Source organism: Anolis sagrei, chromosome 3, assembly GCF_037176765.1.
Source record: "Anolis sagrei isolate rAnoSag1 chromosome 3, rAnoSag1.mat, whole genome shotgun sequence".
Lineage (NCBI taxonomy): Eukaryota > Metazoa > Chordata > Lepidosauria > Squamata > Dactyloidae > Anolis > Anolis sagrei.
The window spans coordinates 101,980,438-101,998,754 of NC_090023.1; the positions used below are offsets into that span (position 1 = coordinate 101,980,438).

The 18,317-nt window shown below is 39.2% G+C and overlaps 1 protein-coding gene across 1 annotated transcript in view; it reads right to left on the bottom strand.

The window, feature by feature from the left end:
* Positions 1 to 12,605: 12,605 nt before the first annotated feature.
* Positions 12,606 to 18,317, bottom strand: part of CNGA3 (cyclic nucleotide gated channel subunit alpha 3) — a 36,870-nt gene continuing 31,158 nt past the window's right edge. Inside the window, exon 9 of the mRNA XM_060769798.2 lies at positions 12,606 to 18,120. Within this exon, the coding sequence (XP_060625781.2) occupies positions 16,718 to 18,120 (1,403 nt within the window). The 3' untranslated portion in view covers positions 12,606 to 16,717. The remainder of the gene's footprint in view (positions 18,121 to 18,317) is intronic.

The window sequence follows — 18,317 nt, forward strand, 5'->3', positions numbered from 1 at the left end:
CATGTTGTCTTTCACATGTCTTGTCTTGTAGCATACCGTGTTTTTAATTAGCAGGGATTTTTAGCTGTGTGGAAGTATAAACGTGGGATTTTTGCTTTTAAAAAAAGGTTTACTGGGAAAAGTGCATTTTCAGCCAAACTACATTAGAATAGAATGAATTGTATTGTGAGAGGAATTAAAACAGTGGGTCTATCAGCAAGCATGTGAAGTGCACTTAAAATGACATTTTAATTGCCTAATAGGTTGACATTTTAAATAGACAATCCAGTCTTCCCTGCAAGCTATCTTAACTAATTGTGTCTATTATCAAGGCATACGATCAGTGCTGTAGCAAAGGGATGCCTTTTTCTGCTCCTCGTCTAGCAATAGAAGGAAAATAATTTAACATTTTAAGAACAAGTTTGCATTGTAATACTCCCAAATATTCATTCTTTGTATGTGTAGAACCTATATCCTTAGATCACTTCCGTGATCTTTTTACATCACACACCATAAGTTTGGAATGTATATCTTGATCCCGCGCAAGGAGGGGGGGATACCTCAGCGTCTGACAGACTGTCCCTGCACGCTGGTAATCGCTGCTGTTAAAATAAGAAATAAAGGAACTGTACATTTTTAACCAAAACACTGTAATTGGCATACCTCTTCTTACCGCAAGTGACAACTGATGTGCAGAACTGAGCTTGTGCCTTGGTGATTGCTCTGTCTGGTTTGTATATGGCAAAATCAGCATCATTTGGGAAAAATTGATTCTTATTCAAAAGGCAAAATTTTTACATCACTGAAGGGGGAAACAATGTCTTTCAGAATGACTTTATTAAATTCATTTTGGTAATAGAAAATAGGCATCTGTTATGTAACTGTAATGCTAAATAAAGCATTGATGGTTTTCCACCATGGTCCAATGACAAATAAGAAAAGTGGTTTCCTTAGTTTGATATTAACTTTAAAAGCAATGGTATTTCTTGATGAGGAACTCTGTTTAGGCTCTGCTGTATGATGACTGTCATATAAAGGCTTGCTTAACTATTTTATTTTACCATTCAACCATTTGTTGAAATTGATCTGAATTATCTCATAGTTCAGAGCTGGACAAGCGAAGTATTCGCTCATAACTGTGAAACGTGTACAATTTTGAAATAGGGAGCTGGGGAACTTTGAATAGTTGAATCACTGTCCCAGTAAAGAGTATTGTAATTATTTTTGTGTTGTGAGGTAATGAAGACTGCATTGTAGAGATAAGGTGTTTCTGGTTGACTCTTTTTCTTCCTAACAGAACAATCCTGTTCAGGTTTAATTAATGTCTCTCTTCCCAGCCAAGTCTTTTATTTTAGAATGAAGTCTTTAGACCTTTTTCCAGTATCAGGTGTGTGCGCGTATATCTGCCTTCAAGTCACCTATCAACTTACGGTGATCCCATGCATTTCATGGGGCTTTTTTAATAAGATAGTTTTTGCCAGTTTCTTTCTCTGACACATAGCCCACAACATATACAGCACTTGACTTTTCAGCTTTCAAAGAGCACTCTTTTTTATATTAGTATCACATTGATAAAAAAAGCCTATAGTTTGGGCTAAATTTATTATAGAATTATACAAACCTAAATATATTGATGAAAGCATAGGCTCTTCTTTTGAAAACCGGATTTTGTTTTGTATTTATTCAATTCTAAGACACATTTTTTTCTATATAAGCATCTCTAAAAGGGCCTTAGAATCACAGGTGGATCTTATGCATTTTTGTTGGAGGTGGTGGTACTGAAATTAAAGTGCATCTTACAATTGATGGTGTCTTACAAGTGAAGAAATGAGGTTAACATTTGTACTTGCTCAGACTTGACCTGCACTAATATGGATCAGGTGTAAATGGATCACAAATCATTTCAGTTGAAAGGGATCGAAGAACATCTAATTCAGCCCCCTGCAGTGCCAGAATCCATAATTAGGGACCCTTTCACACTATGCAATTACAACGCTACAATTCCACTTTAACTGACTTAGTTGCATCATGTGCAATCCTAGGTTTTGTAATTTGATTTGGCACTAGAATTCTCTAGTTGACAATTCCAACATATTCCCTAAACTGCTCATTCTAGAATTGGGTCACCATAAGGTGGCTTGCAGCAGTTAGAGTGGTACCATGGTGCTATAATTGTGCAGTATGAGAAATCCCTAAGGCTAACTTCTGTGGAAAATGAATGAGAAGGAGTCCACCACCTTCTAATGTAGGCTCTTCCACTGGCAAGTAATTCTTGCCCTGACAAAGTTCTTTCTAGTATTTACTCAGACCCTCTTGTAATTTGAATCAATTGGTTAATCAGTTCCTCCATCATACCTGTCCGCTCTTGAGATATTTAAAGATGACTACCATATCACTCCTCAAAATATCTCTTATCCTGGCTGAATATACCCATCTTCCTCAGCTATTCTTCATGGGGTTTAGTTTCCAAATCTGTTACCTCCTTGATCATAATCTGAACACATTCCAGCTTTTCCCCCTCTTAGTGCTGGAATTATTTTTAAAGAGAATTCATTTGATAGCAAAAGCTATAGATAGAAGTTCTGGAATATTTTACTATAAAGACACAAGAAGGCCCCTTTGGCTCAGTTTCCCTTATCCATTTGCAATGTACGGTGCATATTCAACCTACCAATGAAAGGATTTAGATCAGGGGTCCACAAACATTTTAAACCGAGGGCCAGGTCACAGTCCCTCAAACTGTTGGAGGGGCGGATTATAATTTGAAAAAAACATTAATCAATTCCTATGCACACTGAACATATAATATATTGTAGTGCAAAAAACACTTAAATGCAGTACAATAATTAAAACGAAGAATATAAACTTATTAGTATTTCAATGGGAAGAGTGGACTTGCTTTTGGCTGATAAGATGGGGTTGTTGTTGTGTGCTTTCAAGTAGTTTCAGACTTAGGTTGATCTGAGCGAGGGCTGGGTAAATGACCTTGGAGGGCCGTATCCGGCCCCCGGGCCTTAGTTTGAGGACCCCTGATTTAGATGTTTTGTTCTTGTAATCTGAAGTAGATACAGGTTGAGGATTCCATGGAGTTCTCTCATGACAGAGACATGACATCTTTTAGCACAATGTTTGAGTGTAATCTGGAGTTAAAAAAACAAAACAAAACAAAGATTCTCCCAGATACAAGGATTTCTAAAACATTTCCATTTGTTAATTAAAGCCGAAAGGTCTCAACTTATTTTTTGCACACACACACACACATCGTAGTGGCAAGCATGTTAGCATTGGGTCCAGATGCTCATAAAATGGCCTAGCCCTATAAAAGAGCAAATATCAAGGCAGGAAATCCCACATCTGAGTGTGGACTCAGATAACCCAGTTCAAAGCAGGTATTGTGGGATTTTCTGCCTTTATATTCTGGGATATAGGGCTGTGTGGAAGGGTCCTGGGAGACATTGAGTAAAACAGCTGGAAAGAAAGGATGGAAAGGAAGGGAAAAAAAGCTGGCCACTGTACTCCAATATAATTAATATGGTTGACCTTTCGTATTCGTGGAATTAATCATCCATGGCTTGAAAATATATGTTAAAATCCTCCAATCAAACCTTGACTTTGCCATTTATGTAAGTGACACCATTAACTGATTTTGGTATCCACATGGAGTCCTGGAAACACCCAAGTGGATGCCCAAGAACCCACACTACCAAGGCTGAGATGATATTCCTATTCATCAGCTGACTTACTTGCATAACTTCTTGTAAGCATTTTTACTTCAAATGTATTTACAGTATATTGCTTTGAAAAATTGCAATTAGTGGATTTGGTGATTTTTTTTAAATCATATATTTGTAGTTATCTCTGTGTTCCAAATTTCCACCAGAAAAGAATGCTAATTCATCTGGACTTTGGTTTGGCTTTTTTTTTTCTTTTTGCATGCATACAGTAAGTGAAATCTTTCCCATTGATGAACCGCATATCCAGACGGCAATTTCTAAACATGTAGCAAGATGACTTTTTTGAAAAAATGAATCACAGTACAACATTTAAGAAACATCTCTAAACATGGCAAAGCCACTATCAGAAGTACATCACAGTTTGGTTAATTTGGAGCTAGGCTAGACATGATCAGCTGTTGTGGAATTCTAACTTCATGCCTGTACTAGTTCTCAATTCAATACCTCATTATTATTATTTTTGAAAATTCCACTTGTTGGATTGTCAGACCCAGCAGTTCTAATCAGTTTTGCCAATGGTCATGGGTATTGGGAACTGCACTTTCAACATGTAGAACAGATGAGCAGAGGTTCCCAGATTTATTTGGTTTTTCGGCCCATTTCAGAAATAATTGCTCAGTCTCCCCCTGGAAATGTACCTTTAAGTGAGCAATCAGAAAGATGGAGTGACATGTTCACATCTATATAAATAAAAACGTAATGTATACACATATACACAGACTGGGCCACAGCAACATGTGGCAGGGGACGGCTAGTTATTTTATATATCTATTTCTATCTACATCCTACAACATGGTAAAGAAAGATGTAAACAAGACACTTTGAAGCTTGAAATTATAAAATTATTTATTTAACTCATCTATAGTAACATTCTCATACACAGAAAAATAAAGATAATGAATGATAATACTAAAATAAAAAAAATTACAAATAACATTAAAAATAATCCTAAATGGGAAGGATGAACCTGCTGCGCTGCTATCAATTTATTAATGTTCAACTCTACCAGCAGCATGAATTAAAAATTTAAATGCTTATTGCCCTTGCAGTATTGTTACCTGCTTGTAACTCAGAAACAATATAAATGAGAATTCATATATGGCCCCTTTTTATGCTATTATATTGTGATCACATCAATACATGCACATATACCTGCTGATGCATCCTGGACATCCCAACAGTGAGCAACACATTTGCCTGACAACACTTGCTTGTGAAGACCTTTTGGAGAAACTGGCTGGTTATAACTTGCATTCTGTGTGTTCATTTGGAAAATAAGGTTTTCACTACAATTTAAATTCTTAGGTTACACAACAGATAAAAAATGAATGGTTTTTCTTTTTTTTTTTCCCTCTCTTTTTGTTTCCACTGCCCTATATTTTTGTTCATTGCCCCCCAATTGCACTCCAGGCTACTGTTCTCTCCTAGACCATTCCAGTACCTTCCAGGGATCAGAAACATACACTCTGGGAAGCACTAATCTAGAGGGAGACAGGATTAGCAACTGCTGGTTTGGAACTTGCTTTGTGAGTCAAGATCACCATGTGAGGAGTTTCTCTGCTTTTGCTCCTTAATATTAGCAAGCACCAGGGTAGAGAGAGGAGAAAAAGGTTGCAAGATACCCCTAAATCATAGTGGATTATACTCAAAAATACTTGAAAACTACAGAATTGCTATAAAAACCTAACGTCTTGCTCAGGTCTTAGGTTTGGAAACAGTGGAAAGAAAATTTTTCCTAACCTTAATTTGTGATTGGTTGGTATAGGTTATTGTTCAGCCAATTTTCCTAACCTTAATTTGTGATTGGTTGGTATGGGTTATTGTTCAGCCAATTTCTTTCCAGTAGATTCTCTTTGGTAAGTATCTCATTGTAGTATTTCCATACAAGTATCTCCAAAGAGCTGTCTTCTCTCATAAAGTTTCTGTCCAATTTCTTTATGGTAATGCTTTGGTGATAAGGTTCAGGGCCAACCAGCATCCATTTGCTCTGCTCCTTTTCTGTATTCCACAAAGTGTCCTGCCTTGCCTTACCTTTCCTTGCCAGGGTTTCCTGCAATCTCTTTGAATAATAATCCAGCAAAGGAGGGTTTTGTTCTCGTTTCAAAGTTGTGATCATCTGGATAAAGTGTTTGACTTTCTCATCTAAAAGATTGTGACTGTTTCCATTCATGTGATTGTTCATATTAGGGCAAAATTCCAATGGTGTGTTTTCCAGGCCCAAGAAAAGATTCTTAGAATTAAGGAACCATTTGTGACTTCTGCTCTGGCTGCTCATACATTTTGGTTCCAGAAAGTCTTCCTTCAGTACTTTATTTACAAGTCTTTCAGGGGACAAAGAAATACTGGCTTCAGTAGTCCGAGGTGCTGTGTGTTGTGGCTGTGAAGGGATTTCCATGAAGATTTCCTGATATGCTTCATTCATATTGGACAGCTTTTCATATAACTGGTGATGTGTGGTGCATGGCCTTTTACGTCTGGAAGCTAGGCCTGTTTGATCAAGAAAAAATTTGTTTCTAAAATCGATTTGTAATTGGGGTGTTTTTTTGTTTCGATATTTAAAATAATTACAAAATTTTCCAAAAAAAAAGTTCGGTATTTACGAAATTTTGTAAATATTAACAAATTTTTAGAATATTTTTTGTATTTTTTAAGAATAATATTAAAATAATATTAAAAAATTATTTTAAAATGGAAATGCCCTCTGGAAATGCTCCCAAGCCTGCTGCCGCTGAGGGCGAGGAGGAGGCTACTGGCGAAGGGGGCCTCAGCGGCGGCAGCTTCCCCCTCGCCCCTTTGCTCCTCCGTCCTCCTTCTTCCCCAAGCTGGGCGCCAGGCTTGGGAGCCCAGCCCGGGGAGGAAGGAAACTTTTAGCCACGGAGCAGCAGAAGGGCGAGGGGGAAGCTGCCGCCGCTGAGGCCCTCTTCGCCAGCAGCCTCCTCCTCGCCCTTCTGCTGCTCCGTGGCTAAAAATTCCCTTCCTTCCCGGGGCTGGGCTCCCAAGCCTGGCGCCCAGCCTGGGGAAGAAGGAGCACGGAGCACCAAAGGGGCGAGGGGGAAGCTGCTGCCGCTGAGGGGGAAGCTCCTGCCAAAGAGGGCCTCAGCCTAAGGGCGAGCGCGCGCGGGCCGGCCAATCGGGAGCCGCACTCGCGCCCAACAGGCAGGCGCGGGGTTTGGCTCACTGGGTGCGCGCTCGCGCCGCCCCTTCGCCCCTGCCCGCCCCATTTACGAAACGAACGAAAGCTCGTTAAAACTGTGGGGGTTGCCGTTTCGATATTTAAAAACCTTCCGGGTTTGAAAATATGTTTTGTTATCGTTTCGTATATGCAAAAATTAACGAATGTTTAACGAATTAACGAACGAAACCGCACAGGCCTACTGGAAGCATTGACAGGTTGACTAAAGCCAGTTTGCCCTTCAGCAGACGTTTTCTCCTCCTGGTCCCATTTCTGTGCACAGGCTCTAATAGATTTCTGTTGATCCTTAATCTCACCTTTCCTTCCTTGATTATTGCCGGCTGAGATTGGAGCCAGATGGGTCTGAATTCTGCATGGAGCTGACATAGTTCTGGAGGTTTCTGCATTCTGTAATATAATTCTCACAGCCTTGTCGGTATCTGTCACAACCGTGTGCGGCGTTGGAAAGAGACTCCATGAGAGACGTTTGACAAGCTCTTGATTGCCAACCAGCTTTGCATGAGCAACCTCTGACTTCCTGAGCTTTGTGGCGAATCTGTTGTACAAGACCCTTTGATCAAGTGTGTGGGAGTTTTCTGCCTGCTTCTTCATCAATTCCAGGACTCGTAGTTTTTTGTTTAACAGGATCTCTTCTTTTGCATTGCAAGACAAAGCCAGTGGGGATTTCTCTCCATCCTTGAGTTTAGTTCTTTCACCCATTGTGAAAGTGAGGGCTGCAGTTTAAAATGGAAAGGTACATGCTTAGATTTTCATTGCTTTCTGACTCCTCCCTGTAATGGATCATATTTAGTTTTAATAGTTTCTATTGATGAAGTGACAAGATTTACATGAAGAATTGCTTGAAATGCTACACTAACAATGATCGGTTTGTTGATAAGCTTGTTTCCTCATCTGCGTTGTCAAGGAAGCAAAAAAATGAATGCCCTTCTATTTAAAGATGGGAGTCATCTTGGGTGGTACCTTTATTAGTTTGCTTGTCATGAATGGTCACCTTCAACTATACAAATACATATTGCAGAATGCTACAGTGACTATAAACACTAGATTGCTAAAGAAGCCAATGATGCAAAGCAAAGGCCTTTTGAAGAGTCGTGTTGTGACTTGTGTCTTAGAAAGACACTGGGAGGCCAGGGTTGAACATGGAAACCCTCTGGATCACATTGGGTAAATTATGTTCTCTCAGCCTCAAGAGAAAAGCAAAGGCAAGCTGCCGCCTCCCTCCCCCCCAAATCTTGCCAAGAAAGTGCTGTGATAGGTTCATCTTGGGGTAACCTTAAGTAAGAAACTACTCAAAGGCACACAACATAAACATTTTATTAATGAATAAGTTGCCATTTGCCTTGTCAAGGCCTATTAAATAACATATGTTTAAGTAAACATTGCATTTCTCTTAGTGGTATTTCCAAGTTTGCAAGCAATGATGTTTTAAAGTTTAGATAAAACATAATTACACTTCAAGCCGTTCTAGAGATAGTGGTGAAATCTAATTTAGTTAAAATGGCAATCATACAGATTTTATTGAGCCTTCTCTACATGTGCCAGTATGTTAATCAAACCCATTTGCACCCACAATGGATTTCACCTATTACTGCTGACACTTTTGTTTAATACCATTTGTGAGCTTGGGCATCATGGATTGAAGAGACGGTTCCCATGAGCGTATGTTAGCGAGGAGGTAAGTAATGTGCCATTATTTAACTTCCTGCCAGTTAAAAAGCATTACTAGCTAAGTATATCTTCCATGTATAAGATGGTAAGAGACTCCACCACAACAAATACTCATCGTATTTTCATCATGTGCCATCATTGGAGGAGGAGGAGCCCCCAGTGGCGCAGTGGGTTAAACCCCTGTGCCGGCAGGACTGAAGACCGACAGGTCACAGGTTCGAATCCAGGGAGAGGCGGATGAGCTCCCTCTATCAGCTCCAGCTCCTCATACGAGGACATGAGAGAAGCCTCCCACAAGGATGATAAAAACATCAAATCATCCGGGCGTCCCCTGAGCAACATCCTTGCAGACGGCCAATTCTCTCACACCAGAAGCAACTTGCAGTTTCTCAAGTCACTCCTAACATGACCAAAAAAAAAACTGGAGGAGGAAAATGTATCATCCCAAATAATTTCACTGCCTCCTCCCAATTAAATTTTTCTTCAACCCACAAATTTCTTGCATTGCAGTAAAATTTCATTTGAACATTTAGAAATACAATTTAGGCATCCAAAGAAAGGGGGCAAGAAAGGGTACAAAGGGAATTCCAACACAACAACTAACAGTTCTAGGTATGAATGATTTGTAATGAAAGTTTGAGACAAAGACCATTTCATTTGGTGAAGCAGAGCTCTGTAGCTACACTCCCAACTTCGGTTTTGTAGAAACATAACCTAATAGTGATAATAGATACTAAGCTGTATGTAAGTCCCATTAAACTCAAAGGGGTTTTCTTTTGTATAGAAAAAAATGTTGGAGTGCAATAGTAATTTTGACCACTTCCAAAAAAACTGTTGAATTTTGTAAATCATGCCTGCTAAAAACTGAAAGGGAGCCCTTGTGCAGGACAAAAGTTCAGGGCAAATTATGCTTTCAAGGTCATGTGGCCAGCATGACTGCATGGAGTACCATTACCTTCCCACTGAAGCAGTACCTATTGATCTCACATTTGCATGTTATTGAACTGCTAGGTTGGCAGAAGCTGGGGCTAACAGTTCACCCCATTCCCTGGATTTGAACCGCTGACTTTTCAGTCAGCAAATTCAGCAACTCAGTTGTTTAACCTGCTGCATCACCGGGGACTCCTATTATTATTAGTACAAAGTCTAAATTATATGGGAAAGTCTAAATCATAAAGATTACGGACTTAGGGTTACCACACAAATAAACAGCCAATTAAACCTGAGATAACACTTGTCTATGAAGGAATCTTTAGGTTCTCTAGAGCAACACTATTGTCAACATCTAGCTGATGCTGACCATAGAGTCATGCTATGGTCAGCATGGTCTGGTGACTCATAGAATATATTAAATGCATCCACAAATAATCAAATATGCAAATGTGGAGCTAATAATTACTGCAAAGAAGAATAAGCTCTGTCCTAATTCACCTCAAAGAGTATTGCTAAGAAATAACCACTCTTTTGGGGAGAATTCAGTCTTACTTTTGTTTAGGTCAGGGGCGGGGACAGAGGAAGTCCCAGCAACCTGATCATGCACAACCAATAGTGATGAATCCTGGGAGTTGCAGTTGAGCAACATCTAGAGTACTGTATTATTCTTGCCACTGGTTTAAGATATCATGGGTTAAATCCAATTGTTATTCCCAACTAGAGAGGACTTCCTGAATAAATTGTGGGATGGTAAGATAACACATATGTTTACTGATGTAATGGGTCTATTCCAGTTGAAATTATCAGAGTGAATTCACTATTTTCTCCATTATGTTACTTTTTCTCATAAGCTGCCATATAATTTGTTCAGTGATTCTTTTATGTTACAACTTTACACTCAAAATGAGAATGTTGGGGAAAGTATTCATGTTTGTACATAGACATGGAACCCTGCCACTGGTCCCTAGACAAAATTGTTTTATATTGAGTAAGAAAGAGGTAAATCCAATTGTTTGTCCCATCTAGAATACCCCTCATAGTAGAATTTATCGAAGGGCCCTTCCACACAGCCCTATATCCCAGAATGTCAAGGCAGAAAATCCCACAATATCTGCTTTGAACTGGGTTATCTGAGTCCACACTCAGATAATGTGGGATTTCCTGCCTTGATATTCTGGGATATAGGGCTATATGGAAGGGCCCTAAGTGTAGAATTACCATGTCATTCATCAATTGATTAAATGGGCCAGCACTTGGTGGAACTAGCAGTTGAATTTACTACACTAAAATCCTCCCCAAGCTATCATTGAATTTCCCTCTCAAATTTAAGTTTACAGTCATCAGGGTGCACACACCCTCCATACCATCATAGAATTGCACATAAACAAAACAATCTTCTTGGTTGTATATCACAGCTGCTTTATGCTGCACTTTTGGGTGTGTGATGTGCATGAGCTGCTATTCATTGATAAGCAGTCATCACCACCATTCTGGTTCTCACATTCAGGAATCATGTTGCTAAAAAAACATACTGGAAAGAGTAAAGTCAATATTCTCAAAAGTGCCTTCACTTTTTTCTGCCTCTCCCAAAATATTATAATTTTTCCATCATGTTTCCAAGGTACAGCACGTTCTCTGGATATTCAGACAGCAAAAGAAAGTGATTTCTCTGCAGCTGTCAAATTTGACAGCTGAAGTACAGCTTGTAAGCTCTTCCTCACTGCAATGTGTTTTATGTGTTTGAAGTTTGGAAAACCATAACTAAAGTCCTCCAAAGCCACTAGGATCCCAGATTCAAATGTTCTCTGCTCCACCTTTTGCACTGTATGCCAAGTAGTTCATTTTTTCATGAAGGAAAAGACTTAGAGGTTAACAGATTGGGCAGTTAGTAAAGCCCTACATGACCTACAAGCCTGGAGTCTCTTGCCCCTGGAGCTGTTACACATTGTTATGGGTGGCTCATCTGTTCTATAGGGGCAAACATACATGTCTAAAAGCGAAACCTAAAATAGCATTTTGCTGTTCTCCAAGGGATCTGTGGAACTTGGGGAAAATAGAACAAGGGAATTAACAGCAGGAATTAAGGGGGAAGTGATCCACTTATGAAGCCCATTTTATCCAACAGATCCTCAGTTATTTGGTACCAGATGACCACGTCCTTCCATGATTGCCATTTAAAACAAAATGCATATAAACAAATAAAGGTTGCAACCTGTTAGTTGCATAGATGTAAGTCCACCTTATGCCTGAATATGTCTTTTTCTCCAGTCATTGTGGAGTTGGTATTATTTTCCAACGACAATTAAAACACATACACCCCAAACTCAGTCCCACTTTTTCATGTCTGGTGGAGAGCAGGAGGACTGAGGGAGGTATCTGTCCATAAGCAGATACAGAATTATTACTTTATCAACTGAGGCCTCTGGAAGATCCCTGTGGATGAAGCAATCATTTTGTATCTGGCTACAGAATCCAAATACCCTGAAAGCTGCAGAACCAATCTGAGTTTGGAGGCTAAGTAAGGTCAGCCCTCGTTAGACGAGCAATGAATACCAGGTGCTGTAAGCTATATTTCAGAAGAAAGAGCTGGCAAAACCACCTCTGAGGATCCTATGAAATTCATGGGGTCACCATAAGTCTTCAGGCAACCTGGTGACACATATCTATTATACACAAAGGGGACAAGCCATAAGCATCTCTTATTAGCACTCTCCATTAGCTACAGAAAGGTTACGGTGAAAATACCAGCAGGAGTATTATGTGGATAGTTTTACTACAATTCCACATCTGGACCTTATACTACACTTATTCTACAATACAAGGTTTCTGCCATTGTCTTCCCTTATAGGATGAGACTTGGCCTACCCAGCCACTTTCTCTCTGTTGAGTACCTTCTTTATCCCATTCTTTTTGAGAGGTAGAGACTAGAATGAACATATTATGCAAGAGATCAATTCTCCCCTCAGGAACAAAACCAAGTCTGTTTTTTTCCAGCTTATACCTTGTCTCTTTCATGTTTCAGAAGCATTAAGAACCAGAGTTTCTGCCCATCACACGTTAAAGCTGAGGAGCTAAATAAAGAAACTAGAGTCTCTTGATTTCAAACTGATGGTTTATTTGCCAGCATCCTACAATTTGAAGAATTTGAAAGGATTTTGAAGAAAAGGCCAATCTGTTGCACTGAAAACAAGGGAGAGGAATCTTGGATCATGAAACAGAACAATTAAAAACAGAATGTTTAAATTACAGAACTTTCCAATATCATTTTTTTCAGTGGTGACCTCTTAAAACTGGAAATGTATGTTACAGTAACCACATGAAATGATTTCTTCTATGGCATAACTGTTCTATCAAATAACCATAAAGCAGAACTAAAGAACCTGTCTTCCAGATATATTATACTCCAACTCCCATGATCCTTTGGCTATGCTGGCTATGGCTTCTAGACAAAGATGTTTAAAATATCTGGGAGGAGCGCAGGCTCTCCAAGACTACAGGAACATATGCAGAAATCTTACTACACCATGCATGAGCAAACTTCAGCCCTCCAGGTGTTTTGGAGTTCAAAACACCTGGAGGGGTGAAGTTTTCCCATGCCTGTACTACACACTGAATTTCAGTTTCACTTCTGGTCATCACTAACGATAGCTTGCACTGGTGCTGGAATGGCAACTGACTTGTGGTTGGCCATACTGGGTATAACCTGTACAACTGGTTATAACCTGTACAACTGGAAAGGTGGGGTGACTCCCTTCAATGTGAATAGTTGTGCTGTGCAGATCAGCCATGAATCTAAGACTTTATTCAGTGCTTGAATTATATTTTTACAGATTTGCCAGAAAACCAAGTATACCATACATGAGAAGCTATTAATGAGGGGCTGGATTTAATTTCTAGTTTCTTTGGCTATTAAGTCAGTCTGATCTCTATCCTGTTTCATTGCAATGCGGTTTTTTCTTTAACAGGAGTTAAGTGATATTATTGTATAAATAAAAAAACTATACTTTTTCCCTAGCTTTTCCCAAACTGACACTCCCAGATATGTCGGGCTACAATTCCCATTATACACAAGTTGAAGGCCAATAGCCATGAGACAGTTAACACATAGCAACTCTGGTGGGAACCAAATTGAAGACAACTGTTATATATTATAAACTGAGGAGTGTCTTTTTTTATTATTACTTATTATTAAACTTTATTTGTACCCCACTAGCATCTCCCGAAGGACTCGATGCGGCTTACAAAGGCCAAGGCCTCAACACACAATATAACAATATCACACTGTCTCTTTTGCTGTATCTAGTAAAGGGATCTGTGCAACCTTTTTATTTAACTTTTTTTCCTGCAAATATTAGTATTTAATTAAAACTGTGTGTGCTCTTTGCTAAACACATTTTGATTCTCCTATTTTCATAGTATTAAGTGTGCAATCTGGATAAATTATATGAATCATGTACTGTCATGTAATTCATAGTATCCACTCACTTTAAAGAGGAAGGTTGCCCAAATGAACAGCTTCCTAAGCTCCCATTCCCAAGGCAATATCATTTTTTTCTTTTGACTACAATTTCCAGAATTTCTTAGCCTTGGCCATGTTGCCTGGCAGCTGTTGTCCAGAACGGTAACATTTCAGGCTCTTTTCGAATGTATCCTTGAAGCTTGATTGCCTGCCTTTAAAAGAAAGCTGAGGTTCTTAGAATCCTATTAAGCTGCTATCAAAGCTCAAATTCTCAGAATCCAATGATTCAGCCAATACTAGAGACTGTGATGACTCATCCATTTCAGTGAGAAAGGCAGCCAACATGTTCATGTTCTTGCGTCTATTGAAAACAAGATCACAGTCCATGCCACATGAACCTGTGGGTTGCTTTTTCATGCATGGAATCATCAGACAGATAATGATCATTAATCTAATAGGTCTTCTATTTCACATTAGTCTGAAGTGAAATGACTGCAGTCCCAGACACATGCAGGGTAATTATCCTTTACCCAAAATGCTTGGGATCAGGGGTGTTTTGCATATATGTCCATAATAAGTTATTCTGAAGGATGAACCCAAGTTTAAGCACAAAATTCATTGATGTTTCCTCTACACCTTGTAGATATAGCCTTAAGGTAATTGTATACAACAAGTCTGCATGTGAGGAACCATCAGAAGCAAAGGTGTCACTTTCCAGCCACCCATGTGGGCAATTTTGGATTTTTCGAATTTCTCTTTAAAACAAAATCAGAATAATATTAACATAAATGATCTTTTGCATCATTTAGATAATACCTAACAAGTACATATCACTTTTAAGTGTCCAAAGAGTTTCACATTATGCATTATGATGCTGTTAACTGTTACAAGAAACCTTCACGGTAAGAGAAAATTGTCATGCCCCATAAGCAGATAGGAAGATTGAAGTAGAAGGGATGGGAGGAGAGGCTTAAATAAGTAGGCTTATGCCATCAGTGACATTCGAACCTGATTTTCTGATGCATAACTCAGTTTTTTTAATTCAGAGGTGTCTCATACAGTACAACCCCTTATGCATTGGACCATTTTTTGTAGTTTGACTTATTCCTGTCCAACACAATATGCATTCTATGGTTATTTTATACATCCTCCAGCATGATTCTATGGTACACTTGGGCTGGAAGTCCTTCATTTCGATAGGGTTAGCTATTATCCACAGTTTGACATATCCATACAAAGTCTGGGATTGTATCCCCTGCAGATATAAGCATCATACTGCATTTTGAAACAACTAGGGAACCACATAAAATGGAGTTAAGATGGTCAGTTTGTATGTTCTGTTACGACCTCATCACATGGGCTTTCAGCCTCATCCTAGGACTCTGCTGAGATGCAGCCAGGATAGAGCCCAATGGAGCACATCACATGACGCAGGGCTACTTCCAGCAGGGCTCCATGCCCACTGCGTCTTGGCAGCATACTAAGCGGCAGTCCTGACAAAATAGGTGGCTACCTGTGTTCTCATAGGACAGTGTGGGAGAAATCCAGAGCCAGACGAATACCAGTGTAGAATGGCAAGAGGGCAATGCGGGTCAGGGCACTACTCAACTGATTCACCACACTAACCCCATGGTCCCCTGGGGTTAAGGACTTCCATGTGATGAGGTCCTTAGTCTTCACCCTACAACATCAGGTTTTAGCCAGCTTGAAAATTGATTTCATCTTGTTCTGAAACCCATATTTTGAGGCCAGATGCCTGCCTATTTTAATTTTCAAACACTTCTTTGTACAATTAAAACTTCATTCAGCAATAATAACCATAAAAATCACAACAATTTTAAACAGTTGAAACAGTGCTCTAGAGAGGAGAAGGATGTAGCAAATTAATAATGCCCTTCACATCCACCAATTGGTGGATGTGTACAGTCAGCTGCTACTGCTGCAAACTGTCAAACCGGTTTCTTTGAACTCAATCTTGAAAGAAAGGATTGACCGCAGTAGCCCTGCTATTCCAGGTATATATATTTGTATATTTTTCAAGGCAAAAGTGTGGTATAGCATCCCTCTGGTATCCTTTCAAGTGACCAGAGATAGTAAAGAAGAAAGTTACAACTTTGACATATAAGTATAAAATTAGTTCATTCACAGTGCAACAATTTGCAGGTACTAAAGCTATTTTATTTATTTATTTATTTATTTATTTATTTATTTATTTATGTATTTGGCTTGTATACCGCCACTCCCAATTTGGCTCAGAGCGGTTTACAGCAGTAGATTAAAACAATATGTATCTATTTCCTGAAAATCAATCAAATGACTGAGGAAATGTATTGATTATAATAATTGAGAAGCTTCGATGATTATTATCAGGTTATAAAATGTGCAAGTAGCATTGTTAGATATACATGTGTGTGTGCATCTGTTTCATCTCTCCACTCACTCTTAAGTTATACAAGACTCCTTTCCATGCCAAACACACTGTGAAAAGTACAGATTTTTTTCACACTTGTTCAAGTTGCAAACAGGAAGGTGTGCTCAGGGCTCATTAGAAACCAGTAATCAATATAAAAATAATCAAAGTACTAAAGATCTGTTCCTAATAATATCATAAAACGTAATAATTTCCTATATACAAGACAATTGCATCTATTAAAAACTCTACAAACTCAATGCTTTGGGTCCATATAAAAATAATAATGTTTACATATTTTCATGTATATTCTTTTTCCACGGTGTCACACTCTGTGCAACTCAATTTGGTTTCGCTTCTGCTGGTTTGTCGGCCTCGTCTCCTGATAAGGTGTCGCTTCCATATTTCTTCACCTTGGTCTCTACTTTTACAAGTCTCTGCTTGACTTTGGCCTGACCTGCCGTGTATTCTGCTAGGAGTCTAGCAAACCTGGTCTGGAGAATGTCCAAAGCCGATTCAAGTTTCACTATTTTTTCTTCCAGATCTTTGGGATCTGCTCCTGCTTTTGCTGCTTCCTCATCAATTAAATTATCTTTCATCAAAATTTGACGTCCTTTTTCTTCCAGAGCTTTTTTGGCATCTGGGTACTCTGTGAGAGCTTCCATTAGATCATCTTTGGACAAGCAAAAAAGATCAGAATAACCTATGCTCTTTATGTTGGCTGTCCTTCTGTTACCAGATTTGCTACCTTTGATGTTTAAGATGCTGATTTCTCCGAAGTAACTTCCATCACTTAGGACCACAAACTGGGTTATGCCGTCATCAGCAACAACAGCCAATTTCCCTTCTTTGATGATATACATTTCTCTGCCTATGTCCCCTTTCTTGCAGATATAATCTCCAGGACTAAAGACAGTCGGTCGTAACTTTAACACCAGCTCAATAAGCAGCCCAGCTTCACAGTCTTGGAAGATACGGACCTTCCTCAGTGTATCCAAGTGAACGTTAATGGCAATCTCAGCCTTCAGTTTATCAGGAAGGTATTTGAGAACTTCTTTCTCTTCCACTGTTTTCTTATTGGTCCACAGGTAATCAAACCATTTAATAACTCGGGCTTCCAAGTCTTTTGTGACTTTTCGGAAATGCAAATACTGCTTGATAGAATCAACTTTGGCCTGGAACTCTGCCCGGGAAGCATTCATGTTAGAAATCATAGAGCCCACGTTACCGACAATGGTAGCAAAGATAAGCACACCCACCAGAAAGTCAATTACTACAAACAGATACTCTATATCTCTCACAGGAGGCGGAGTTTCTCCAATGGTGGTTAATGTCAATGTCGACCAATACAAACTGTAAATATACTTTCTGGCTAGACGCCCATGTTCTGGATGTGACACATTGGGATACACCCAGGTATCGCTTCCAAATCCTATTTGCTTTGAAATGGCAAAAAATATACACGCATTCCAGTGGATAATGATCAGAATGTACAAGACAAGGTTCCCAATACGAAACATGTTTGGGTAGTTTGTTCTCGTTTCTGTACGGTCAAAAAACTCAAACAACCTGGCAATCCTCAGGATCCGGTTAAATCGTAATTCAGGATAGTTCATTCCAAGTTTTAAGTATGCCAAGTCGGTTGGAAAAAGGGAAAGTAGATCCAACTTGAATTGTCTAGTGGATTGGTAATTTTGTCTTAGCTTCTTCTCATCACGAACCAGCAGCCCTTGTTCAAGGAAACCTTAACAAGTTAGAGAAATGAACAAGAAGAACGAGTGGTTTAGTAGAGAAATGCATACATACATCAGAATGCTTCTCAGATATCTGTAAATGCAAAATATGTTGCCATACTCTGACTAAATTATTCTCCTGCCCTATAAATCTTTGTGATTGCTGTGTGTCTTCAAGTTGACTCCAATGTATATTGGAGCTGTCCTG